The 27,835-nt window shown below is 41.3% G+C and overlaps 1 protein-coding gene across 1 annotated transcript in view; it reads right to left on the bottom strand.

The window, feature by feature from the left end:
- Positions 1-27,835, bottom strand: part of LOC134541117 (hemicentin-1) — a 398,582-nt gene that overhangs the window by 16,017 nt on the left and 354,730 nt on the right. Inside the window, exons 3-12 of the mRNA XM_063384293.1 lie at positions 27,318-27,551; positions 26,145-26,332; positions 19,341-20,253; positions 15,500-15,792; positions 12,512-12,781; positions 8,549-8,883; positions 5,044-5,476; positions 3,584-3,758; positions 2,766-2,968; positions 242-398 (exon numbers count right to left, since the gene is read on the bottom strand). Of these exons, the coding sequence (XP_063240363.1) occupies positions 242-398; positions 2,766-2,968; positions 3,584-3,758; positions 5,044-5,476; positions 8,549-8,883; positions 12,512-12,781; positions 15,500-15,792; positions 19,341-20,253; positions 26,145-26,332; positions 27,318-27,551 (3,201 nt within the window). The remainder of the gene's footprint in view (positions 1-241; positions 399-2,765; positions 2,969-3,583; positions 3,759-5,043; positions 5,477-8,548; positions 8,884-12,511; positions 12,782-15,499; positions 15,793-19,340; positions 20,254-26,144; positions 26,333-27,317; positions 27,552-27,835) is intronic.

Here is a 27,835-nt window from a genome sequence, read left to right as displayed (position 1 = left end):
TACGATTCATGCCTTGACATGCCACAAATTGGTATGAATAGTCCAAAAAATTGAAATTATAGCAAGAAGATAGAAAAAAATTCATGATGGCAGGGCCTAATACAGCTTTAATGCTGCAGCACTTAGCGCCATGGGGGAAAAAAAAAGAGGGGGCGGTGTGGCGGGAAATAAAAGAAACTTTAAAAGGAAGGGGGGGGGGAAGAGAAAGACCAGAGCAAGAGAGAGAAATGCGGTGCGTTACCTGTCCACCAGATGGTGGTGGTGGTCAGAGTTGACGTTGTTCGCGTTGTTGTTCGCCTGGGCGGCCATCTTCATCTGCCAGAGGGAGTCCTGCGAGTTGACGGACCCCCCGTTGTTGGAGTTTGAGTAGCTGTTGTCCATGTAGCCGAGATTAACCCCTGGGACACAAGAGCCAAGCATTCGCAATAGGCATGGCGGAAGAAAAAATAAAAGGAAAGGGGAGGCACCAGGCTCGGCAGGTGAAATAACTGTATAAATAAAACAATGCACCACAGCTAGGTACACCTGTATTTCGCAATTTTCATTTCATGTCAAGGTGTTTCACAAAACACTGTAGCTTTTTCTAAGAGTCATGGCAAATTGTGAGGGTGCAGCAGTACGGTGACCACATTCTCATTGGCCCCGTCAAGAGCGGGACGACATACCTCTCACCGACCTCAGCCAATAACCACAGGAGAAAAGCTACAGTATTTTGTGAAATACCTTGACACGAAATATATTCGCGAAATACAGGTGTCTCTAACCATAGCTAACAATCTCGTTTTACAAATAATTGTGTTAGTTAAAATAAAAATGTCTCTTATATTTTTAAGGTGAAAATCTTCATTTGGAGAAACTTGAGGATTGAAAGGATGGGTTTATCTTATAATACCACATATTTTTTACAGAGCCTTAGATTCGAGCACATACGGTTAATGCATCCCGAATTTTCAGAATGAGCGGAAAGGAATTCAAACCGGAATCTTCTGAAACAGTTACTTCAGCAATTCACTGCTGCACTTCATTTCTACGGGGGAGTTGGGACGTGCTGTGTTTTAATGAAATTCCCTTGTCGAAAATCAACTACAAAACCAATTAATTTATTCAAGTCTCTTTCGCTTTTAATGATTCTATAGTAGACGTATTTCTCAGACAATAAATTATAGCAGCGGGTGTGGAAACTATGTGTAATTTGCATCAAGAAATGTACCTAGTTAAAACACAATATTCATTTATTTATCAAGTGCTGCATTTTTTAAAAGAATTCTACATTATATTTCATCAGAGTTTTGTATTATAAGTGTAGCATTTTCATCGAGTTTTCAAAATACGTGAGATTGTTAACGTGTTACAGGAGTGTTAACTTCTCGCAACGGTATTGGCCTTTCGCTAAGGGTGAATTGGCGTTTAGGGACTGGTATTAAAATTTGAGGGCATAAGTTCCTGATACGACATGTGGTCCGGGCATACAAGAACTTAGGTCGTGCCAGTGGTTTCGGCCGGGTATGCCCTTTATGAGAAGGTAATCACCAAGCAGCTATAATTAAGTACGTAACAGAATGGCCAACACCCTTTTCCCATTCAGTGGCTACCTCCTTCGAGCCTATTCACACCCTGCGGCATGTATATGTTGTGGAACAATTTTACGAGTTTGTTTGTGTGCTCACAATTTACCGCTAAATACATGCACGCTCTAAAACATTTATGATACATCTGCGAACTCTTTCATTTGTTTCGCTTCCCCCGCCTTTTTTTAGAGACTTGAGACTTTTTGCGAAATATAATAAAATAGTAAATCAATGGCAATCGAAAGAAGGACCAAGTTTAAAGGAAAATGCACAGGGATATTGTTTGTAGGATACATAAAATTATTTTTGAACAGTCTTTACCAAGGTTGTAAAGTGATGGATTTATATGGATTCAAATTCGGTGCAGCTCTGAGAAAGAAAAACACTTACGTGCTTAAGTTTCAATAGTGAGAAGTTTATTTTAAAAATATTTTTATTATATATTGTACTGCCAAATATATATATTAAGATTTATTACAATATTGTAAGAAAATAAATCAAACTCATCTTCTGTATATAAAAAAGACTGTTTTAAGTTGAGGGATTCTGATATATTTATTAAAACACGTTATAAATCATTTTGTTTCGAGAATTTCGTTTACTCTGTTGCCTGCAATCATTTTTAACTATCACGTTTCTGCTAAAAATATTTAGTATGAAAAAAAAAATAGGTAGATTATGATTTATACCGGCTCATACACTTAAGGGTAACGTAAAGATTACGATATACATAATGGTGTTTACGATTTTTTTTAAACGGTTGATCATAGCTAGGTACCGGAAAAATTCGTGGGTTCAATGACCTGTAGGATGAACTCCATAGTTCTACGTACACTCGGTTAAATGTGAGCCACTCATTGGCTGCTGTCTTATTAGACGTCCCAACTTAGCAGCCTGTGATTCGATACAGCTTTGGTTGGGTGTTTCTCATTGGCTCAGATTCATCCAGGTGAGTTGTGAGCCAATAGCAGAGGCAGCACTGAGGTATAACGATTTGTATTTTAGCCTATCGCGAAATGAATTCGTGAATTTTTCCGGTCTCTAATTATAGCCGTTACGGTATTGAGACGCTGTCCTAGTGTGAGTGTGGGGAAGTGTGCTATCGCCCACCCCCTGTTAAGAGAAGGGGAGAAGGGGGCGGGTGTTTATGCCACAATCAAGTCGGAGCAGACACGCGTAGTGACTACTTCCACTCACACTCTCCGCCGTTGGCGTTGTGCCCCGCTGGGACCGGGACCTGGGCCGGCGCTCCGCCGTGGTAGCCGTAGCCATTCTGCGACGCGTACACCCCTTCCTTGGACGGGTCGTCCAGGGACATCTCGACGGAGGCCTTGCCGTCGGCGCCCGCGGAGGGGTAGTAGGGGGGCGGGGGCTGCTGCGTCACCAGGCTCGGCCGCACCCTGCCCGGGGGACACACACACACGAGACAAGTCAGCACGGAGGCGGGCGACCAGGGGCGTTAGTTAGCAGGGGCGCAACAACATGGGAGGGGTAGGGGGCAAAGGTATTTTGCCCCCCCCTCCCCCCTCTGAAACCCTGAAACGTTGACAAAGAAAGGGGAGGGGGGACACACACGAGACAAGTCAGCATAGAGGCGGGCGACCAAGGGGCGTAACGCAACAGGGGCGCAACAACAGGGGGAGGGGGAACGCAAGGGTATTTTGCCCCCCACCCCCCTGAAACCTTTAAAGTGGGGGAAAACGGGGGGCGGCCAAAGAAAAGTGCCGTGCAAGTCGGATATGTTACTTCCACTAGCTGTGCAATCAATTTTTTTAGATAATAATAAAACTGCTTAAATAGCACCATTTTCCACACTTTGAAATACAAAATTTTCCCCGGGGGAGGGACCCCCCCCCCCTTCTAGCTACGATGATTCTTTATAAAAAAAAACAGTATATTGCCCCCCCCCCCCCCCCCTTCCCACGTCCCTTTTGAAAATTTAGTTGTTGCGCCCCTGGGCGTTAGAGGACTCTCCAGCCAAGACGAGCGGAGAGAGAGACACACGGGGGACTTACGTCGACGAATCCATCTCGTAGTCCTTCTCGTTGCCCTTCTTGAAGTGGTACTTGCGGCAGCGGCAGAACACGAAGATCAGGCCGGAGCACAGCAGGAACACTCCGCACGACACTATGATCGCGACGATGGCGGGCGTGGTCAGAGCGCCGGCTTGGGTCACGTACGAGGGACCGACTGGGGGGAAAAAAAAAAAAAAAAAATTACCGAACGTGCAACACGAAGGTACAGTGTGTTTCCGAAGCTTCCATCAAAAGTCTCAGGCGAACAACATCTGATGGCTCCACCCCTTCATTTCAAGTCATGACTAAAATAAATTTATTGTTTATTTAATAAATTTTACAATAGGCACTGATAAGACTGTATACCACATGTCATCATGCAAAAAATTATCATAATATACTACAGTCAACTTTACCGTTAAATTAACTTGTGCACACTTTAGTTGTTTTTCAAAAAAAAAAAAAAACTACCTATTGAAGTATCATTATACATACGTATTTGTGTAAAATGATACTTCAATAGGTAGTACGTTATAAGCCACACACAATAAAAATATGAATAATAATAAAATAAAAACATCTATACATATATTTGAAATACTGAAATTACGAAATTGATCTCTTACTTAGAACGATACTTTATTAATTACGCTTGCATTTTCTCGGCTTCTGGGTGTAGGACCGTGTCAGGTAATTGTCATGCGACGTTTCGGCAGTCATTGCAGTCTGCCTAATGTCTTGACTGATGATGGCAGCTGCAATGACTGCCGAAACGTCGCAAGACAATCACCCGACACGGCCCACACCCAGAAGCCAAGAGACAATGCAGACGTTGGCCGTGAAAGCCAGCGTTTTTTTTTTTTAAATTTGAATTCGGTGCAGCTCTGAGAAAGAAAAATACTTATGTGCTTAAGTTTCAAAAGTGAAAAGTTGATTTAAAAAATATATTTTCAATACATATTGTACTGCCAAATATATATATAACTAGTAAGATTTATCACAATATTGTAAGAAAATGAATCTTAACTCATCTTCTGTATATAAAAAAAAAACTTAAAAGTTGAGGGATTCTGAAATTATATTTATTAAAAAAAGATATTATAAATCATTTTTTTTTTTGAGAATTTCATTTAATTCCGTCACCTGCGATCATTTTCAACTAACACTTTTCTGCTAAATAGTATTATGTATATAAATAAAAATAGGTACCGTAAAACGGGGTGAACAGAAACAGCCTGCTAAGAAGGTATTTTACAGATAAAACCATTAATTTTTCAATCCTCATATTTTTTTTAAAGTAATTTTGCCGACTTTGTTAAGGATAATTTTTTCATTGAAGGATTTTAGTTTTTTCTGAATCTCTGAATGGACCGTTTCCATTCACCCCGTATTACGGTAGCTTAATGATTCCGCTAGCGATTCCCGCTCGTTCCGCAGGACCGACGGTCAGGGGAACGTACTCTCGGCCTCCGTGTAGTCGCTGCAGCGCGCCTCGTCGCCCTTGAGGCACAGCTTGACGCGGACGCGCGGCGGCGCGGGGGAGTCGAAGGCGGCGCTGGCGCTGGCCCGGCCCTCGTCGTCGGGGCCCGGGAGGGAGGAGCCCCCGGACAGCGCCGGGCGGTGACGCCCCACCAGCGCCAGCACGGTGGCCTCCCGACGGGTCACCGGCCCGCCGGCCAGCGGGAGGGTGTGCACCACCCGCCAGTCCTCTCCGTCCGTCGCCGCCTCCACCAGCCCCACGAGCTGCAGGCACGTCGCGGCGAGGTTCACCGACAGCGTGTGGGTCTCCGGGTCGTAGGCCACGCGCTGAGGGGGAGGGATCCGGTCCGCCCTCGTCGTCGCGGGGACCTCGTCCGAGTAGTCGCTGTGGCCCTTGGTGTTGTAGGCCTTCACCTGCAGCGCACAGACTCTCCCGTCACTCTCCCTCGGGATAAACAACACTGACAGTAACAAATATACACATGTACCTGCACACAATCACCGATTACACTGCCGTCCACGACTCCACAAATGAAGTTGAGTGCGTGACGAGATGAAATACGTTGAAAATTTTTTTATTGTCAACTGGTTTTTTTTTTTTTTTAAGGCTCTTAACGGAGGCAGCACTAGATAACCCATCAGCCTCGCATAGTAGAGTATTTATAATAATAATAATAATAATAAATTCCTCAGGATTACTTGTTCATTGCCAGGAAGCTTGATACAATTTCAGAATGCTGAATTCTCCCTCCCCCCTCCTCAAACGTCCCAAAATCATTTTAAAAACAGTTCTTTTTTACATTATGGACTACATAATATACCTGATAGTTTAATTTTTTTTTCAGTTATCATAGAAGCGATCGGGTGGCAACACATTACCGTAAAAAAAAAAAAAACCCACACTAAACAGAGAATAAGGTGTTGTAGGCCTTCAACTGCACCGCACAGCCTCTCTCCCGTCACCATCGCTCGGGATGAACAACAGTGACAAAAATAGCGAATATACACTTGTACCTGCACACAATCACTAATTACACTGCCGTCCGTCCACGACCCTACAAATGGACGTACGTAGTTATGCAAAAAGGAACCAAACCCACATGAAAACCTATTCTGAGTATTTCAAAGTTAAAAGTTAATTATGAATTGTAATTCTCCTGTTGATAACATGATGCGGGTATAATTTTAACGGTCCGGTATGAATACTGATATAATAATAGCAACGACGTTACGATCCGACCTTGCGCTGTTTTGATTTATTTTCAAATAAAATGTAACAAAAATTGTGGGTTGGTTCCTTTTTGCATAACTACTACCATGAAGTTAAGTGTGTGACGATGAAATACATTGAAAAAAAAATTGATTGTCAACTTTTTTTTTTTTAAGGTTCGAACGGAGGCACTACGTAACCGTCAACCTCGCATAGTAGAGTACCTATTTATAATAATAAATGCCTCAGGACTGACTTGTTCATTGCCAGGAAGCTTGATACAATTTCAGAATGCTGAATTCTCCCTCCCCCCCTCCCCAAACGTCCCAAACTCATTTTAAAACAGTTCTTTTTTTTACATTATGGACTACATAATATACCTGATGATTTAATTTTTTTTTTTTCAGTTGTCATAGAAGCGATCGGGTGGCAACACATTACCGTTAAAAAAAAAAACCCACACACTAAACAGAGAATAATACTAAATAATAATTTATGTTTTGTGCTGCTTTTTGTTATTTATTTTTATACATTTAATTCGTCCAAAAAAAAAAAAATTTCAATTTATATTTAATCATAAGCATTGACGCTTCCTATGAATTTACAAAACAATCAGCTAGCTATAGTACTGCCATTCGTCGTGTCGATTTTAAACACTACTTGGGTGCATATTGGGTTATTTGAGTTGCCACCCACTGAACAGTAGATTGTTCTTTAAATGATTCATGCAATGGAGAATTTTGATTTAATACTATTTCTTGGACCTATGGCATTGCAGTTTTGCACTGTTTGTCATGAGAAAATTTTATAACTGCAAAATAAAAATTAAAAAAAAATATATTACAATAAATCCTCAGAAAAGGAGTCTAAATCACTGATATCAAACAGATAAAACCAACAACAGCACACACGAACAAATTATAAACTTCATTATTCGACAGCACAAGAATTGGGTTTACCTGTTTGACATCAGCTGATTTAGGCTTGTTTTCTGTGGGTTTATGTTTTCATTCATTTTTGCATTTATGAATTTTTCCCATGACAAAACAGTGCAAAACTGCAATGGCATATGTAGATGAAATATTATTAAAACAGTACGCCGTGTGCAAGAAGGTTTGACCAGTATGTTACTAGGCCTGTGCAAAATACTTGTTTTTTCATATGAAACAAATATCAAGCGAAATGTTTAAAATATGTGCGATGTCGAATAATAAAACACATGATTGAAGTAAAAAAAAATGTTTAATGTTTGAACTGATAAAAGATTATTAGCCAATTGAGCCTTATGCATAACATCAAACAATAAAAAAAATTCTAAAATAATAATAACCATGCATAATATTAATATCGAGCATTCATAAAAGCAAACAGTGTTTTTTTTTTTTTAAGTGACTTAATTTTAGTCAAGCAAAACATATACAACACAAAAAAATATACATATATATTTTCAAGGGCAAATCTTTTAGGCTTCCAATTTATGATCGTATCAACAAAACCACTATCAAACAAAAAAAAAATTAATGTTTTAAGGTAATGCAGTGTCAATTTTTTTTTTTTTTTTTTTAATATATTTCCTTTAAATTGGTTCCATGTAAATTCCTCCCTTGTTTGTTTTAGTTTGTTTGGGATAAATTTTTCTTGGAATCCAGTGAAGTGCCAAAGAAGAATTTCACACTGTAATTAGATCATTTTAAGTAAATTCACTGTTAAAAATCACTATTAATTTACGGTTTTTCGACGAATAATTTAACTGAAATAAACGAAGGGTTCTTCGAAATCCCAAATAATCTGATATATTTATATAAACTAGGGACTGTTTACGACTTTAGAGTACAATGTTTCGTTTTAAACAATTTAAACACAAGAGTGGAAGGAAAAATTGAAGATTTTTGCTGTATACTCAACAAGCTTTTAAATGTTCCGTTAATGCAATTAGATTATTATTTCTCATATATTTCCAAAATAAGTTAACTTAATACCGTGAAGATAAACCGTTAATTCGCAAAGATCTCTGGATTACCTATTTGTAACCCGTGTTTTTTTCGTTAACATAAGGTTGGTTAAAATTTTTAAACAATGTACGCTTTCAGGTAAATTCAAGACGTAAAATAAAATTGGAAAGAGTGCTATCGTGATAAATTACACGTGGAGCCCTCGAATAATAGAAATTACAGGAGAATTAATGAGTACACAACGTGGGGTGTTTAATAAAGATTCTACATTTGATTCAAGTAATAAAAGATACAATGCTGTGCAGAAGAGTGACGGAAGCTGACCTTGAAGAGGTAGGTCTGGTGCTGCTCCAGGGCGGAAACGTTGCAGGGGTTGTTCCGCTGGCAGTCAAACTCCTGCCAGCCCTCGCCTCCGCCCCCTCGGGGCGACGGTCCGTACCCCGCGGCGCGGCCGCACGCCTCCTCCCCCGACGAGGACGACGAAGTGACGGCTGAAGCGCGGCGGTACGACACGAAGTACTTGGTGCCGCGCAGGCCGCCGTCGAATCCGGGACGCCACTGCAGCGACACGTGGTTGTAGCCCACGTCGGCGGCAACCACGCCGCGCGGCCGCTCGGGCGGGCCCTTGGGCTGGAGACGGATCACCGCGCGGATGTTCCCTGCCCCGGGACAAAACGACAGACGATAAGCTCACACATGCACTCGCTTCACGGGCACCGGGGTTCGCATTTAAAAATATATATATACATATATATATATATAGCCAGTCACGGGGACTGTCAACAGAAGTGAAAACTTAAAACTTTGTTTTTTAAACATGTAACATGACATCATTTCTACGTCAAATGATTTTGGTATCACATCAGTACGATGTCAGCATGATATCATTTATCCTTACATCATTTTTTAGTCACAACAGATATATGTAAAAAATCACGTAAAAATTCAATACCAGTGTCGTCAGACCTAGGTCATGTATTCACGTGGTCACATTAACTTCGATTTTTACCCATAAAAAAAAAAAAGACGAGAGAGAGAGTCCAACACGCACATGATACAGTCGAGTAAATGTATGTGTGTACTTGTAAACAGGCCGCTGCGATTCGCCAGTCTGGCGCAACACGTCAGTACCATGTCGATGACGCGAACCCATAAGTTTTGCTCCTACCAAAAATCGTTCAACACGGCTAACGAAGTTTTCACTTCAGAAAATGGTTACTGGATACAGATGTGCAACATCTCAGCTCTCTGTACACGGCATCAGTTGGGAGTAATTTCGTGAACGGACCTAAAGATGCGTGGAACGGAAAACGTGCAACCATTAATGGCGGATGGTGCCAAAACCCAAGTTAACAGTGCCAAACAAAATCTTTAAAGTACCTATTAACTGTTTAATGAATTTGTACAATATGGCCAGTTTTTTTTTAACGAAATTCCTTGTCGTAGATCCAAAGCTGGGGTTAATTATTTATTCATCTCTATTCAGGTTTTACCGGAGCCGTTCCATTATATAGTTTAAAATTTCGGTCTGAAAATCGAATTATTGCTGCTCCGGCAACTAATTATAGCGCCGGATGTGGAAAATTCATGTGATTAGCATACAGAAAAAAAAAAAAGTATGTATTTATCACGCTCGGCATTATTCTAAAGCATTCTACGTTAAATTTTGTGTCAAGAGTTTCATATTATGTGTGTACTTGCAGCATGAGAACACATTAGATGCTCGTTACAGAGGTAAGGTGTTACACATCACTGGAGAGTACTGGCAGACTCGCTCACATTATTGTTTTTAATTTCTTTTAGTAAATCTTGTTTACTGCCGGTAGTAAGTCGAAGGATTGACGTCATCATCAGAGCATAATTCTCAGAATGCAATGAAAAGTAAAACATTCAGGTGTGAGGTACTCAATGGCTAGAGAGAGACCTGTAAAATTCGCGATTTCAAATCCCTAAAGGATAGACTCCGTGATCCTCTACGCACTCGTGCAAATTACATCTCATGATTGGTTACCGACTCGTAACACCTGTTGACTGGAATGATCTTGATTCGCCAATTCTTCTGTTGAAAGATTTTTCATTGGCCCAGAGTCCTTCAGATAAACTGTGTCCCAATCACTGAAGCAAAATAATGTCAAAAGTATTTGGACTCTTTCCTATCGCGAAATGAATCCGCGAATTTTACAGGTCTCTATCAATGTCATTCTTGCATTATAGAAAATTTTCATACTTGTACATACATTTTTATATAGTCTCATACTTCCATACATAAAGTTTTACTTCTTGTGCATGTGGCAACCATGCACGCATATGCTGTGTTTTTGTTTAATGTAACTTAAAATTAGTCAAAAAAATAAATAGCACCAGTTTGCAACACTATCACAAGTTTTTATTCAATGAAAAAGAAATGGAAATGATGGAATTGGATGCAGTGTGTGGCGGTTGAAATTGATGCCACAAAGAGAAAAATAAGTATTTCTTCAGATGAATGGTGGTTTTGAGTCATAAAAGAAATGTAATTTCACTGAAAGAATAAAATTGGTGGGTGATACACAATCTGTCAAGCATTTTACTTAACAGAAGACAAACTTGAATGCACAAGAATATATTTGGACAAATGTGTGTTAGACAAGAGGCAAATTATAATTGAGAAAAAAAAATATTTCAGTGTAACGAGATTTAGCTTCCTACCTTAGTTCCTACATGTATTTACTGACTTCTAAAATCACGGCAATCCTCGATACATGCAGCCCAACCATCTGTCTGTAATACAATTTTACTTGTTTACAACACTGAGGTAACCTCATCCGAATATGTAACTGGTCAGTTAAATGAAACAGCTGAATTTTGGTATTTTACAAGTGAGGAAGTGAGGTCAGAAAAATGTGATTAAATTTTTTACTATGAATGCATTTTCAGCTCAAACTAATGCAGTTTATTGGTGAAAGTTTGGAATCAACAAGACCATGTAATAAAATCTGTACTTAATTGTGAAGGCTTTATTGAAGTATGTTCAATTTTACTGTAGTGTGAGATGGGGGATTCAGTGGGTAATTATGGGAAACTTCTGACATAAAAATTATAACTTTAATGTTACTTACATTATTTTTAAAAAATTCTTAAATGTTGCTTACACATTTGACAAGTTTATAAAAAATTGCATTCTAATATCTGCCACAGAATGAACGACAAAATAGTTTGTGCGTATTTTTTTTTCCATTTCTTTTCCTGTGACTATGTTTTTAGTAAAAGTTTTTAAATGAAGTTTGAGCACCTATTAACTCCAGATTTCAAACAAAAAAAAAAGTACCAAAATAAGGGCTGGAGCCATACATACACCCTCAAATTTTACTCACTTGAAGATTGAGATAAATTTGAGATAAAATATTTATTTTTTTTGTGGTTAATTACTTTTTTCTTGAATTCCAAAACAATGTCAGTTTGATACAAAAGTGTACTCTTATGCTAAAAAATTTTTTTTTAATAATTGTAAAAATGTCAAAAAGCATAGGAATGAATTTTAAAAAAAGATTTTCCACCGACTTATGCACCCTTACCCTACTATCATCATTTGTGCTGCTCGTTATACACAGAACACAGTACACCTAGTGAATACATCAAAGTTTCGTGATGGAACGATAAATGCGAGGGAGGAGTGACGAAACCGCCGAGCGTCCGCCGCAAGCGGGAAAGCAGTCGTGCTGCAAGGGGCGTAACCAGGGGGGGAATTAAGGCGGTTCAAACACCCCACCTCTCCCTTTAGTACCAAAAAAATCTTTAATCAATTTCTCATTCATCACTCAAAACAATTTTTTATATAAAAAAATTAATTTTTTTTTTTTTTTTTTACCGTTTACGATATTTAAAATTTGAGTACCGAAAACTGCTAAAAATAGCAAGCACTATTTTTACACCCCTTAAAATCCAAATTTTCCCAGGAGGGGGGGGGGGAGGAACCCCCGGACCCCCTCCCCGCGGCTATAATACGTGGGGGGGGGGGAGGGGGGAAGGGCCATGCTTCTCAAACTACATGACAAGAAAAAGGAAACGTAATTCGGAGAAACTTATACCGTGTTGCGAAGTTAATTATGAAAACCTAATTTTAAATAATTATTGCATACCTATTCGTGCAATAATTATGATAAAGTTTATTACAAATCCTCGAAATAATTAAGTAAAACAATTCCACAAAATAACAATATCGGCAATTTTTCCCCATACACAAATCCTCTGGCTACGCCGCCCGGTATGGCGCGCGGACGCGGACGCGGACGCAGACGCAAGGCGTACCCAGGGTGTTGGTGACGCGGCAGGTGTACTCCCCGTAGTCCTCCCGCCGCACGTCGGCGACCCTGAGCACGCTGCGGTACGTGTCGCCCGACTCGACGCTCGTGGCGATGTCGTAGTGGCCCTCGCTGCTGCGCATCAGCGGCGCGGCGTTGGTGCCGTACGACCACTGGAACTCCGGCCGGGGGTACGCCTGGACTCGGCACACCACCTCCGCCGTGTCGCGCAGGTCGTAGGCCACCTTGTTGTACTGGTGGAGCACGATCGGCTCGTCTGCGCAACACAGGGGAATACTCACGTCGTCGTCAGTCTGCGCCGCGACAGCGAGAAGACATCTGAGTGACGTCGTCAAACAAACAAACAAGAATCATCCCTCCTTCCTCCTCTCCTTCTTACTGTCCCGTTTTTTTTTTCCTAACCTAAGTTAAAACTAAGTATGTAAGGGAGGGGTCTAGGTAGGGAAGACTCTAAGTGCGTCTCAGGGCCCCTCCCTGGTGTTCTGTGCTGCCTCCCCTCCTTCAGTCTTCTCTCCGCGCATGCGCTCGAGCGTTCGGTCTCCCTGGTAGTTGCACCGAAGTTCAAGTTCCAGGTCGGCTTGAAAATGTTACTCTCTGAAGATTTTTTTTTTTCAAACTTTCCCAGGCAGGGCCCCCAAACAAACACGCACTCCATTTATCTCCCTCCCACCCCTTACCCCAAAGACATCAAAGTACGATCGGCTCGTCTGCGCAACAGAAGTAATGACGTCATGCAACGAAATTCCAAGTTCCAGGTTGGCTTGAAAATGTTACTCTGAAGATATTTTAATTTCAAATTATTTTCCCATGCAGGGTCCCCACAAACACGCACTCCATTTATCCCCCCCCCCCCCCCCAACACAAGACATCAAAGTACGATCAGCTTGTCTGCGCAAGAGAAGTAATGATGTCATCAACGAAATTCCAAGTGTTCCAGGTCGGCTTGAAAATGTTGCTCTGAAGATACGTATTGTTTTTCAAATTTTCCCAGGGCAGGGCCCCCACAAACACGCACTCCATTTATCCAACCCCCCCCCCCCCCCCCAACCCACCAAAGACATCAAAGTACAATCAGCTCGTCTGCGCAACAGAAATAATGATGTCATCAACGAAATTCAAGTTCCAGGTTGGCTTGAAAATGTTGCTCTGAAGATATTATTTTTCAAATTTTCCTAGGCAGGGCCCCCAAACACACACTCCATTTATTCCCCCTCCCCCCAACCCAAGACATCAAAGTACGATCAGCTTGTATGCGCAAGAGAAAAATGACATCATGCAACGAAGTTCAAGTTCCAGGTTGGCTTGAAAATGTTGCTCTGAAGATATTGTTCCCCTTCCCCCCCCAAATATTCCCACACAGGGCCCGCGAACACCCACTGCATTTATCTCTTGGGGGTTATTCTCCATATCTTTTCTCCCTCCCCCCCCCAACCACCCCTCCTAAGACATCTCGGTACAGCCCCTCTTAAAGACATTACGTTCCCGTAGAAATAAATGCAATTTTTTTACTTGTGCAAAAAATAAATATTCATAGTACATATCTACAATGGTGTAAAAGTGATTTTTTATATATATATACACATATATATACACACACACACACACACACACACACACACTTATATATATATATAAAATAAGTCGTATGTAGTGTTGTTATCTCTGGATGAAACTAATGAACATTACTAACAAGAATAAAAAAAAAGATTAGCTGGAACAAGGTATGTGTGAATATTCAGTTTATTTCTTGAACCGTAAATCAAATTTGAATACGAATGTCAACATATCCTTGAATACAAGCGTCAAATTCAAATTGCAAACGTATGGAAATTTTTTTAAAACTTTTTTTATGATGGTGTAAAAGTTACATGTTAACAAGCTCACTAAGTTTATTTTTTCTTCGTTTAAGCCACCATGTCTACACCAGTGCACAAACTGCATCAAAACTGTTCAGAAACTACATACTCACATAGCATCAAATGCACTGACTTTGTGACAAATTGTAGAAATAAATCAAAGTTAGTGTAACATACCTGGGTTTGATTCTGTTCGATTCGGTTAGGTTATACCATCTTGTAAAAAAAAAAACAATTAAAGTAAAGTTTTAAAAACAGCAAAAAAATTCACGGTTTTTCCCTAACATGAATACTTTTGGTATCTTTATCACACTTGGCATTATTTAAAGAATTCTATATTAAATTCTGTGTCTTGAGTTTCATGTCATAGGTTTGTTTGCAACATGAGAGAACACATTAGATGCTCATAACCAAGGTCAGATGTTTACGTTATCACTGGAAAAGAACTGAAAGACTAGCTCACATTTGTATTATGTTGACATGTTTTCAAAATTTTTGAGTTTTCTTATACATCTTGAAATTTTTAAATTACTTCCAGGAATTATAAAAAAAAATTTTTAAATGTTTCCAAAATGCAAACTTCACACTTCAACCCAATGTTTTGGGCGTTTACGCAAACATGGAGGCAGACCACAAACTGGACAAAAAGCGACTTAACGCGTGGCAACGTCCTGGTTTGAAATTTTGAACGTTCGCACCAGGGGCGGAGCCTTGGGGGGGGGGGGGGGGGGGGGGAGGGGGGGGTTGTGTGTTTAGGGGTTCAGCCCCCCCCCCCCCCCCCAAACACCAAATCTTTAATTAATTTTTCTTATTCATCTCTCAAACAAATTTCATATGAAAATTAATAAAAAATTTTACCATTACAATATTTAAATTTAAGAACCGAAAACTGCTAAAACAGCACTATTTTACACCTTAAAATCCAAATTTTCCCGGGGGAGGACCCCCGGATCCCACGCTTTAATACGGGGGGGGGGGAAAGGGGGGGAGGCCCATGTTCTTAACACCCCCCATACACATATCCTGGCTACGCCACTGGTTCGCACAGGCCCAGCCGGGGATGCACCCGACGACGCTTGAGACGCGTTCGGGTTCGCCGCCGGTGTCCGGGGACTCACGTTCGATGCGCAGGTGCATGCTGGACTCGGCCCGCTTGACCTCGTTCTCGAAGACGCACGAGTAGACCCCGCGGTCGCCCGGAAGCAGCTGGTTGCCCGCGGGACGCTCCCCGCCCACGAACCGCAGCGTGCTCTGGATGGTGAACACCGAGTTGCGGGTCTCCGACTCGTCCGTGGAGACGTCGAAGGCCTTGGCGTCCGGCGCCAGCTCGCGGCCGTCCTTGAGCCAGCGGATCGAGGGCTTGGGCTTGCCCTGGGCCCCGCACGTCACCGAGAACTCCGAGTCGCCGACCCTGGAGGGGGGAGAAGAACAACATTCGACGCACAAGTCAGCAAACACCATTCACTTTTCACATTTCTGTAATACATAAGTAGGTTCTCCTGTTACTCTGGTCTGCAAAGTCAGTTTACGGACGATAGTTTAAACGTGACAACGTCATAACAAAACATTGATGAAACGATTGCATACTTTTATGAATAAAATTGAATCATTTTTATTGAATTATCACTATTTTGTATGGCTACAAAGAAGGAGTGAAATGAAATCTACAATTTAATTGATAAATTTACTTTTATTTGCACTCATTAATTCAGATATGTTTATTACTTTAACGAAGGGATTATTTTAACTATAACTTTTATACATGTTTGCTATTTAACTTCTTCCACTCTGTGATATTCTGTTAAGGATAGGACGATGATAGGAAAAGTAGGAAACGAATGGGAGTGTTTCAAGTTTAATGTGCCTCGAAAAAGTCAAATTGATGGTTGTTCCAATCGAGTGGAAGAGAGATAGATGCGGCGCAAGCGTACAATAAGCGCAATGGGACACAGCGTAACTGGACAATGTGTGTAATTGGACACTTTTTAGTGCGTGCAGCAGGCGTTCATTGATTTATTAGACATTGTAATGTCAAAATTATTCCGTCTTTTTTATACTTGACTATAATTCACTAAATTAAAGACGGAAATTTATCACTCACAAAATCATGCTTTGTGTGTGAGGACATCTAGCCACTTTAATCTAGATGCGTTATTTTGACTAATGTTTGTGAATAATTTTTAAAATTTTAACATTTTACAAATAACTAAATAAAGATAACATATAATCTTTCGTAGGTTTTTATAAATTTAAATTAAAAAAAAAAGTAATTTAAATAGAATGTAAAGTATAACATTGTTTCAGAAAAAAAATCAACAATACAAAATTAATATATAAAGGTAAAGAACAAGTACGTAAATTGCAACAGTATATTTCACCTTACTTAAATATTAAAGAAATCTACCTAACGACGCCGTATTTTCGGTCACTTTGTAATAATGAGGTTTATTTAAACCAAACCATAACAAAATGTAATTACAATTTTTATATTTTTTTCCTAAATCAAATTCCAATTAAGTTAAAAATATTCTTCTCATTTAGTACACACATAACACACCTAAAAAAAAAAATAGAATATGCTCCAAGGATACTTGTACACAATTCATACAGCTTCACATGTACTTTTTTTTAAGAATTGTCAAATTAAATCTAATGATGGTTACACCCATGCGCCCCCCCCCCCCCCAAAAAAAAAATACACTAAATTTTAAACGATTTTAGACATAAAAATATAGTAAATGTTTTGATACTACCTATAAAAAGTCATACCATCATTTTTGAAGAATATGTAATTTTAAAGCTTTTTTCCTCTAACTTAAACTGTACCAAACCAATGGCATTAGTATTAATTTAGTTGGAACTTCACATTATTTATTTTTATTATAATGGGATATTCATATTAACCATCGTTTGCTACATGTACTTGTAAACACTTGTAACAAAAACAATTTTGTATTACATATCTTTGTATTAAACACATCACTTAGCACTAGAGCTCCTGGGTAATTTCTAGGGACTGTGAAAACACTCTGTATTAACAAGAGTTTTGTAGGGTTTTTAATTAATGAGGTTTCACAGTAACTTATTAAATCATAATTTTAATCATATATATTAATCATATATTTCTAATCAAAACCCTACTTCATACAACATAATTTATGCATTTTTTTCCTTCAAAAATCTAGTTGATTAAATTTAAAGAATACTGCAGGTTGCAAATATATTAGCAACCACACACAATAACTATTGTGCATTTTTTTTGCTGTCAAAAAACTACATGTTGAAAACAAAACTATAACGAAATAGTGCAATGGCTCCCAAAGCTCTCTACCACAAGCCATTTTGTTATTTCATTTTCTTGTCTACTATTATTTAAGAGCTTTTCTTTTCGACTGATAATGACATAATATCTACTAAGTGACTGAAAATGGTACGACGTATATGTCCCTATCACCTAGTTGTATATATGTATAAATATGATTATCATACGTAACTAGAGACCGGAAAAATTTGCGAGTTCAAAGACCTCTTAGGATAGCCTCCATTATCGTCTGCATTTCTCAAGCAGACATGCGTCTCCACTGGGTAGCTTTGTGATATAATGCTTCTTTGGGTCGATAGTCTCTCATTGGCCCAGAGAACTCCAGTTAAAAACTGCGAGCCAATAGCAGGACCAGCAGAAGTAGCTTGGCTTCTGGGTTGTAGCCGTGTCCTTGGAAAATAATTCACCGACGTTTTGGTCGACAATGCAGTCGCCATCATCAGGGAGCAGTTACCTACTGTAAGGTACAGTTGGTGAATTATTCACCCAGGACAAGGCTACAACCCAGAAGCCAAGATACTTCAGACAATGGCCGTGAAAGCCTGCGAACATTGGGACCAGCAGAATTGTACACATGTTTGAATTTCATCTCGTCACAAAATGAATTCGCGAAATTTTTCCGGACTCTACACATAACGTTTTTGACATGATAACGTCTTATAAATCAATGAACGCCGGCTGCACGCACGAAAAATTGTCACATACCACCTGAGCCGAGCATGCAAGAACTGGCCAACCACCGTGAGAGAAAATCTTCTATAATATCAAACAGGTTAAGGCGGGCTTTTTTAACTAATTGTTCGTGATCATATATAAACAAATTATTTAAATTAAATTTGCAAAAACTGTACATAATATTTGAAAATTAAAAAAGTTTACAATTTTTCATCAATGTTTTCTTATGATGTTATCACGTAAAATTATCGTCCGTAAACCGACTTTACAGACAAACATTTTTTTTCCTGGAATTTAATTTATTTCTTAAAAAATAACAGGTGTAGCCCTCACGCATTTCAGAAGTGAAACTTCACAGAAGTCAATTAAAATTTGCAGGGTACGTAAATATTTTTGAAACACATGTACAAGTGTGCAAGCCTACGAACACACATATAGAGAGTACCAAGTATGCGAGTGTGTAAGAATGTGTGCAAGCATCCGATTGCGTAGCTACGAGTGCGCGAGTACGCACGTGCGAAAGTACTAAATAATGCAAACGTGCCATCCAACTACTCTCTCTCTCTCTCTCTCTTTGTTTGTGTGTGTGTTTTTTTTTATTGGACCTCGAGTTCGGAACGGAGTGTTTGCAATAGGCCTACGTTGAGCGGCAGGGGCGCAACAACAGGGGGGGGAGGGGGGGCAAGCGTATTTTGCCTTCCCCACCCCTTCTGAAACCTTGAAGTGGGGGGCAAACGGAGGCAAAGAAAGTGCTGTGTAATCAATTTTTTTGATAATAAACCTGCTTTAAATAGCACCATTTTTCACCTTTAAATACAAAATTTTCCCCGGGGGGGGGACCCCCCAAATTCAATAGGGGGATCTCAATGATTTTTTACGAAAAGGTATATTGCCCCCAACCCTTTTGGAAATTTAGTTGTTGCGCCCCTGACGAGCTAGGGGGGAAAACGAGAGGCACTCACCTCCTGGTGAGGTGCGGCTGGAGCTTGGCGATGAAGCGCGGCGCCTGGTGAACCTCGAGCGGCACGGACGCTGGCTCGCCGTGGCCCATCTCGTTGGTGGCCTGGCAGTGGTAGCGGCCCTCGCTGCCCAGGTGCGCCGAGGGGATGGTGTACTTCTGCCCCGTGGCCAGCACCGTCGCCGGCAGCATCCCCGAAGACGAAGACGAGGAGGAGGTGCCCTGGTCCCCGTCCTTCCACCAGCGGTACTGGGGCGCGGGCCACCCGGGGGGGTTTGCCGAGCAGGTGAGGGTCACACCTGACCCTTCCGACGCCACGGGTCTGTCCGGGGATATCCTGGCCCTACCGGGCTTGTGCCTCACCAGGATGGTGATCGACGCGTTGCTCACCTTCTCCACGCGGCGGCGCGGCTGGGAGTAGGGGCTGAGCACGTTGATGGCGCGGCACGTGTAGGACCCTGCCGTGTCGCTCGACACCCTGGGGATCCTCAGGGTCTCCCCGGGCTCGCGGAACTCCGGTCGGCCGTCGCGCAGCCACTCGACCGTCACGGGCGGAGGGTTCGCGCTCACGTTGCAGTGTATCTCCAGGCTCTCCCCTTCCTCGGCCTCGCGATGGTTCGCGGCTCCGCCTTTGCCGCTGTCGATGGCCACGACGGGAGGGTACTGCACGTCCAGGAGTATGTCCGCCTCGCCCGGTTGGCCCAGGCCGTTGTCGGCGCTGCAGCTGTAGCGGCCGGCGTCCTCGGCGGACACCCGGAGGAGGCGGTGCTCCGGGGAGTGGGCCACGGGGCGGCCGTCGCGGCTCCACTTGACGCTCGTCGCCTTGGGCTTGGCGTCCACCTTGCACTGCAGAGTGGCGCTGCCGTCTCGCTCCACGCGCAACGGGTTCTCCGGGCCCACCTCCACGCGAGGGAAGTCTGGAAAAAAAAAAAATACCAATCATTCACAAACATCGGGCGGAACACTCGACCAATTAAAAACAGTGTTACGAACGCGAGGACTGAACTGACGTAACACGTCGTGCCACGCATTCCTGGCCGGATTACAAGGGTCGTCGCTACCCCCTCCTGGCCCCTCTCCTTAAAACCCAACGCGGCGTCATCCCTCGGCGCTGTTATCTTCGCTGAGCGATCTTGAGGGGGGAATTCCGCGGGCCGCCGCGCGTAGTGGCGTGAACAGGCGACAGCTATTCTCGATGTTTCGGGCGCCGGGTCGACGCCGGGGACGACGCGACTCGTCACACACGGCCGCTCTCGTCGGTTCTGGAAAGACGACTCGCGAGTGAAGGGAGGTGCGACATCGGCGAAGAGGGGTGAGAGACCCCCTCCTCGAGAGTGGCGCGACGCGGAGTTCGACTGGATCGAGAGAGTGCGACTGAGTGGCGCGAGACTGTGTGTGTGTGGACAGGCGCGAGGTGAGGGGCGAACCACTGTCGAGCCTAGCTCCAGTTGAGGAGTGCGAACTGCGGGAACTTGACAAGACATTGAGTGACTTGAGGATAAACATTTTTAAGTGCCAGTTATTTGTGATCGGGCATTTTTAAGTGAAATTTTTTATTATTAATGTGAATTTTAGTAATCAATAAAACTTAATTGGGCTATCACTTACGAACTCTGTTCTCCCCACATTATTAAATCGTAACAATAGGCATACTCTATGAGTTGTGTGTGAATGATATCTAGGTACTTTAAAAATGGTTTGGCTATTCATTAAAGTAATTAAAAACGAATGTTTTAGGGTAAATAGAAAATATTAGTAATTATTTTGTGAGTAGTGGTGAAAACAGTCTGAAAAAGCTTTTTTTTTAAAAAAAAACTAACAATTTCATTAAAAGGTTATTTATTTATTTTTTTTATTTTTTCGGAGGAGGGGGCCATGTCACCCAATTTAAAAAGCTGAAATTACGCATCTGTCTGCGGGGAAGAATAATAAAAAACATTTCTCATCAGGTGTTTGTCAAGAGAGTGAGTCGGTAGATCCCAAGCACATGCGCGTGGTATTCTTGCTGTGCAGCGAAGTAAACAGTGAAGTTTCACTTCTTCCGCGCGGACGGACTCCACGCACTATTTTTTTTATTTTTTATTTTTTGCTGGACTCACAATGGTCCGTCACCCGTCAATCACGTGACATTCGGCCAATCAAATGGCCCGAAAAATTATATCCGCCCGTCCGTCAAAAACTTGGCAAGCTCTTACTTTTTACGGTCGGCTGAATGGATTATATCTATGGTTTTTGTTGCGGCCGTCAATTAATTTTGCGGTTCTTAAAACTCGTGTCCAAACAATTTTTATCATTACTCTGAAATTTCCTCGAGAAAATGCTAATACAATACGTACATAAACACGACATAAATAACAAAAAAAAAAAACATCTGCGTAAATCTCCGAGCGAAAAACATGGATTGTTTGAGATAGTATTCTGACGGGCGGATGACGTCAAGTTGTAAATCACTTGTCTGGATGCGTGGAGCTGACGGACGGATTACGGACGAAAGCAACGGACTATTGTACGACGAACGGAAGGGCAAAATTATAACCTCAAAAAAAAAAAGGCCTGAAAGCAATTGTCTTGATTTTAAAAGGATGTTTAAAGTTTTATATTTTAAACAATAATTGTCAGAGACACGGTAACTCGAATATATATTTAAATAAATATTTTAGAGTTTATCATTTATAAGCGCTTAGCGTACTTAATTGTCAAACTGGTTAACCTTTACAAGATAAATTCCCTAAAAAATACAAGCCTTAATATGCATTTGTTGGCAGCATCCCAGTAGAAGAATATTATGATGGACGTGCGTATCATTGTGAGTTTAGCTTTAGGTCAAATGGTTGTAAGACAAATTATTTCAGGAGGAACTATTTTAGCGCAAATACTACATTGTTACGACAAAAGACACAAGGGCAAACTAATTTAGGACAAACATTATGAAACATTTTTACATCCACGTTTAGAATAAACGATTTTAGTAAAAAATACACTAGGACAAGACATTAGGACGAATTATTTTTAAGACAAACGAATTTGAGAACAAATTACATTGAAACAAACGGCACTAAGAAAAATTATTTTATGACAAAGAACTGTTAGGCGTATATTATGAGAAATTTATACTTTCAGGTTTAGAATGAAGTTTTTAGGTCAAACGACGTTAGACAAGCGATGTTAGGGAAAATAATTTTTGGACTGTAGAGGGTGAGAAAATGTTAAATTCAGTTTTAGAATAAACGATTGTAATAAAAAAACGGCATTAGAACAAACGTCTAATTGGGTGAATAAATGTTTACATTAAGTTTTGGAACAGACGAATCAATGACAAATACGAATGTATGGTGTGAATATATTTTTGCAATCAGGTTTAGAACAAATGATTTTAGGACAAACGCAGAGAGGAAGTCAGGGGGAAATGGAGGAGGGGGAAGTAATGTAAGGGTAAGTGATGTCCTAATCCCTTTTCATGTAAGGGTGATTTTTCATTACTAGTTACCGATTTGGTCAATTGTCCTTCGACAATCCTTCCACATTTAGTCTGGAATGTCAAAATTCTCTAAAAATAAAATTTTCAAATACTGTTTCATGTTGGTTCCTTCATTTGTTCTAGATTGTTTTTAAAATGACATTTAAGAAAACTCTAAATATTAAACATAATTTTAACATAACTCATAATGAATCACGATGCTTTTTTTAATAATTTCAAACCACTATGTGAGAATGGTAAGGAGGTGATTTTTTTACCATCAGTGCATTGCTTTGCAAAAGCAAAGTGTTATCGATTTTACTTGGATGAGACGACAGACGATTGTTTCATTTTTGTTGTTTTTTTTTTCCTTGTCCCTGCGAGTATTTCGCAAAAACGGGACTATGAGGAGGTGAGCAGAGTTTCCAAAGAGTGTCAGAAGAGTTCTGTTTCTGAGAGTTGAACAACCGTGGGGGAGGGTGGGGGGGGGGGGGGGGGTGGGGGGGGTGGAAGATTGGTGACGATGAAGAAGAGTGGTGAAGAAGGAGGCAGAGAGGTGAAGAAGGCATCAGGGCATGTGGCACTTTACTTATCTTCCCTTTTAAGAACTCCAGTCACCGGAGATGGTCCAAAAGAACATTGAACCAGGAATGGAAGGGGGGGGGGGGGGTAAGAGGTGACTGTTATGGCTTCCTCCCCTTTCAACCCCCTCCACCGTTCAGCACCCCCCCACCACTTTCCCATCTCATTTCCCCTCCAGAGGGGCGTCTGTGCGTGTGAAAACGTCCGCCAGGAGAGTTGTTAAGATAAATGCCGCCTCTTCAATAAAGTTGGAAGTTGTGTAACAGGAAATCCCACGTGGCGGCGTCGCTAAATAAAAAACTTACGATGCATTTTTTTTCCTCCCCTTCCAACCCCCTCCACCCCTGCGGAAGGGCCTAGCTGCGGCATAAGGGACTCACTCGCCAGTGTAGGAATCGTAAACCTAACCTAAATGGAATCCAAGGAAGAAATTTAATTTTTTTTTTAAAACCAGTCCTGATACTTAAAAGCCCCGTCTAAAACATTCCGAAAGTGTGGGTGGTTCCGTGTCCTTATACTAATGTGCACAGACCGTAAAAATTCGCGAATTCATTTCGCGATAAGCTAAAATAAAAATAGTTATACCTCAGTGCTGCCTCTGCTATTGGATCGCAACTCACATGGATGACTCTGGGCCAGTGAGAAACACCCGACCAACGCTTTATCGAATCACAGAGGCTGCTACGTTTGGACGTCTCACAAGACAGCAGCCAATGGGTGGGCGGCATTTGACCGAGAGTACTTATAACTATGGAGTTCATCCTACAGGTCATTGAACCCGCGAATTTTTCCGGTCCCTACTAATGTGAAATACGTCACGCGGAAAAATCTGCCCTGTCTGCAATTGCAATGTTCGAATCTACTAATTTATAAAGTAGTTTAAAGAGCGCAGTAAATATAGGGTTCCCTAATAAATTAACTTTTCTTTCTGAGTGTCTGGTGTTAAAAGAACTTACACTGTGCTAGTAAGTACGACCGTTTACAGACTAAATTTTCTTTATTGAGGGGGGGGGGGGGATAGGAATCGAAAAAAAAACTTATTACAAGAAGTTCCTATCAGACATAAATATGTTACATTTTGGACGGAAAAATACATGCTTCGTTCCTCAATAAGTATTTTGATATTTTAACGTTCCTGTAAAATTGCACAAATGTTGCAATATTTCAATAAATTAATGTTATTTATATTTTTATGCGCCATATTTAAACATTGCGCGTTGTGATATTTAGTATCTAAATAAATTACGTCATTGAAAACTAAATGTATTTTATTTATTTTTTATGTGTAGCTTGGTATCATATGTGACTTGAAATTAGAATCCTTAAGATTGCTTACGAAACAATAAGATCATAGATTTAAGAAGAAACAAACATGCAGTCCGCAGCAATGGTATAATTGAAACAGTTTTTATTTTCAATTTTCACCATTTTAATGACAATAACTTGCATTAAAAGGGGAAGATATATGCTATCTTAAATTTCAATTTTTTTTAGACCCCTCATATTTTTTTTTAAAAATTCGATAATGAAAAATTTTGTTTTGTTAAAGCATAGCACACATAAAAATGGAATGCCTTATGTTGGTAGTGACTGTAGGTATTTGTCTATGGAGTGGATGTCTATTCTAAACATATGCCATCGCCATATTGTTTCACCCAAAATTTTGCATAAATGGTGCTTATTAACAACTGCTGAGGATTAGTAAGCATTAATTAGAATCCCCGTCATTAAACACAGCCACTTTCATAAAAAAAAAATCATTTTAAACTGTCTGCACAATGCACACACTACACTTCAGCCAATGTTTTTGAGCGTTTGACCAACATGGCACAACAATTGGCTGAAGAAGAAACTAACGGCTTCAATGGATTGGTTGTAATAATGGAGACGTGACCATCCCCTGATTCTTAAGTTAAAAGTCAATCGGTTAAGCAAAACAAACCATAGCTGTATAAAAGCTAGTGCTGGAAGTTTGTTTAATAGCTTGAAAGGAATTCGCTAGAAAGAATCTTAAGAATGCCATCATGAAGTAAGAATTAATACTGAGAAAAGATAGCAACCACAAAGAAGCCATCTTAGTTTTTATAATGTTTAGGCTACTACAAATTTTTAATTATTTTATTATCAAAATTTGACTTTGTTAATGCATAGTTTACAATATGCTACAATGCTACAAATAGTTTTCTCAATTAAGTCACTGGCATTTAGAGTTATATAAATTTTTTTTTGGAAACGACTACAACTGTAATGATATTGTTAATCAATGCTGTGCTATGGTGAAAATTTAAAATAAAGTGTGATGCCTGCCTTGACATAAACAAACTTTCAATACTAAATGACTAATAAAATTTTATTATATAAAATTTGTTGAAACTAATATGGCATCTTGCGATTTCTATCTGTCCTTAAATAAGATATGTCAGAAAAAAAATTGGTAAGAATTTATTGTTAAACATAATCTAATTTTGTCTTCAATAATTAACATGGCAGTACATGCCTACTTCCATGATTATTAATCTAACAAAGGCTGAATCCAAGATGGCGTTTATCAGGTCCTATATCTCCTCCTTACACAAAGATGTTTAAAAAAATGCTTGCAAAGGAATAAGCGTTGAACTGGATCTGCAATCTGACTTCAGTAATAATTAACGTGGCGAAGATGTACAGACGCCCAACAACGCTGAAACAAAGATGGCGCTAAGATGTACAGACGCCCAACAACGCTGAAACAAAGATGGCGCCTCCTCGGGGTGCGTTCCGATCACTCACAGTTGACGTTGAGCTGCACCTTCGCCTCGAGCTTGGCGCCCTCGGCCATGGCGCGGTTGGACACGACGCAGCGGTACACGGCGCCGTCGTCCGTCCTGGACGGCACCACGGACAGCACCGAGGTGGTGACGGAGCCCTTGGTGCTGGCGCGCGCGTCCAGCATGTAGCTGCTGCCGTCCTTGTACCACCTGCGGCGGAGGGCGTGCTTCACTCGGGTGCAATCGATCATCTCACCCGAACAACCACTCGAATTTACCAAACGAATATTTTTATATCGATACCACTATCGATTGTCCATTATAATCGGATGCAATCGATAAATCGGATTTACCAAAACGAATATTTTTTTTATCTCGATACCACTATCGATTGTCCATTATAATCGAATGCAATCGATAATCACACCTGAACAACCACTCGGATCTACAGAAACTAATAATTTTTTTTATCTCGATACCACTAACGATTGTCCATTCTAATCGAATGCAATCGATAATCACACATGAACAACCACTCGGATTTACCTAAACGAATATTTTTATATCGATACCACTATCGATTGTCTGTTGTAATCGGATGCAATCGATAATCACACCTGAACAACCATTCGGATTTACAGAGCCAAGCAACTTCAATACTGTTTGTGATTTGCATTCAACATTTTGTGTACGCATGCCAATTATAAAAAACAGTTGCTGAGAATTTAAAAAAAAAAACACGTAATCGGGTATATGAGTTTCCCTGCCTTCTCACGGGCTCGCACGGCGAGAGCCGAGAGGAGAAGACAGGGTGGGGAGGGGAGAAGGCAGGGAGATGAGAAGGCAGGGAGGAGAGGAGAGAAGGCAGGGAGGAGAGGAGAAAAGTCAGGGAGGAGAGGAGAAGTCAGGGTGGGGATGGGGGAGAAGGCAGTGAGGGGATGGAAGTAGAAGTCAGGGAGGGGAGGAGAAAAGTCAGGGATGGGAGAAGAAAAGGCAGGGAGGAGAGGAGAAGGAAGGGAGGGGAGGAGATAAGGCAGGGAGGGGAGGAAGAGCAGGCAGGGAGGGGAGGAAGAGAAGGCAGGGAGGAGAGGAGAAGTCAGAGTGGGGATGGGGGAGAAGGCAGCGAGGGGATGGGAGTAGAAGTCAGGGAGGGGAGGGTCGAGAGCTCTCAGGAAAAGGGGAGGGGGTAGCTCACCTGACGGCGGGCTCCGGACTGCCCCCGGCGCTGCTGCACTCCAGCTCCAAGGGCTTGCCCTCGGTGGCGATGGGGGCGGGTCCCGGGGAGATGGTGGGCGGCCCGGGGGCCCGCAGCACGGTCAGCAGGTAGCTCTGCGAGTGCAGCACGCTGCCGCTGCCCACGGCGCGGATCATGCACTCGAAGCGGCCGTTGTCGCGGCTGAAGCTCGTGTTGCGGATCACCAGGTCGTACCTGCCGCCCCGCACACAACCAACGCTCTTTCCCACCATTTCCCTCAACGACAGGCCACTTAGTGATGTTGCATGAACAATACAATGAATCATTGTGGTGCCATCACTATGTAATAATGCACAAACAATACAATGCATCATTGTGGTGACATTATGTAATATTGTAGAAACAATACATTGCATGCTTGTGGTAAAATTACTATGTAATCTTTCAAAAACAATAAATCATTGTGATGACATTACTATGTAATATTTCAGAAACGATACAATTTATCTTTGTGGTGA

The sequence above is a fragment of the Bacillus rossius genome, chromosome 18 (assembly GCF_032445375.1).
Source record: "Bacillus rossius redtenbacheri isolate Brsri chromosome 18, Brsri_v3, whole genome shotgun sequence".
Classification (NCBI taxonomy): Eukaryota; Metazoa; Arthropoda; class Insecta; order Phasmatodea; family Bacillidae; genus Bacillus; species Bacillus rossius.
The sequence above is the reverse complement of the archived record's forward strand: the minus strand, read 5'-3'. Positions and strand labels throughout refer to the sequence as shown.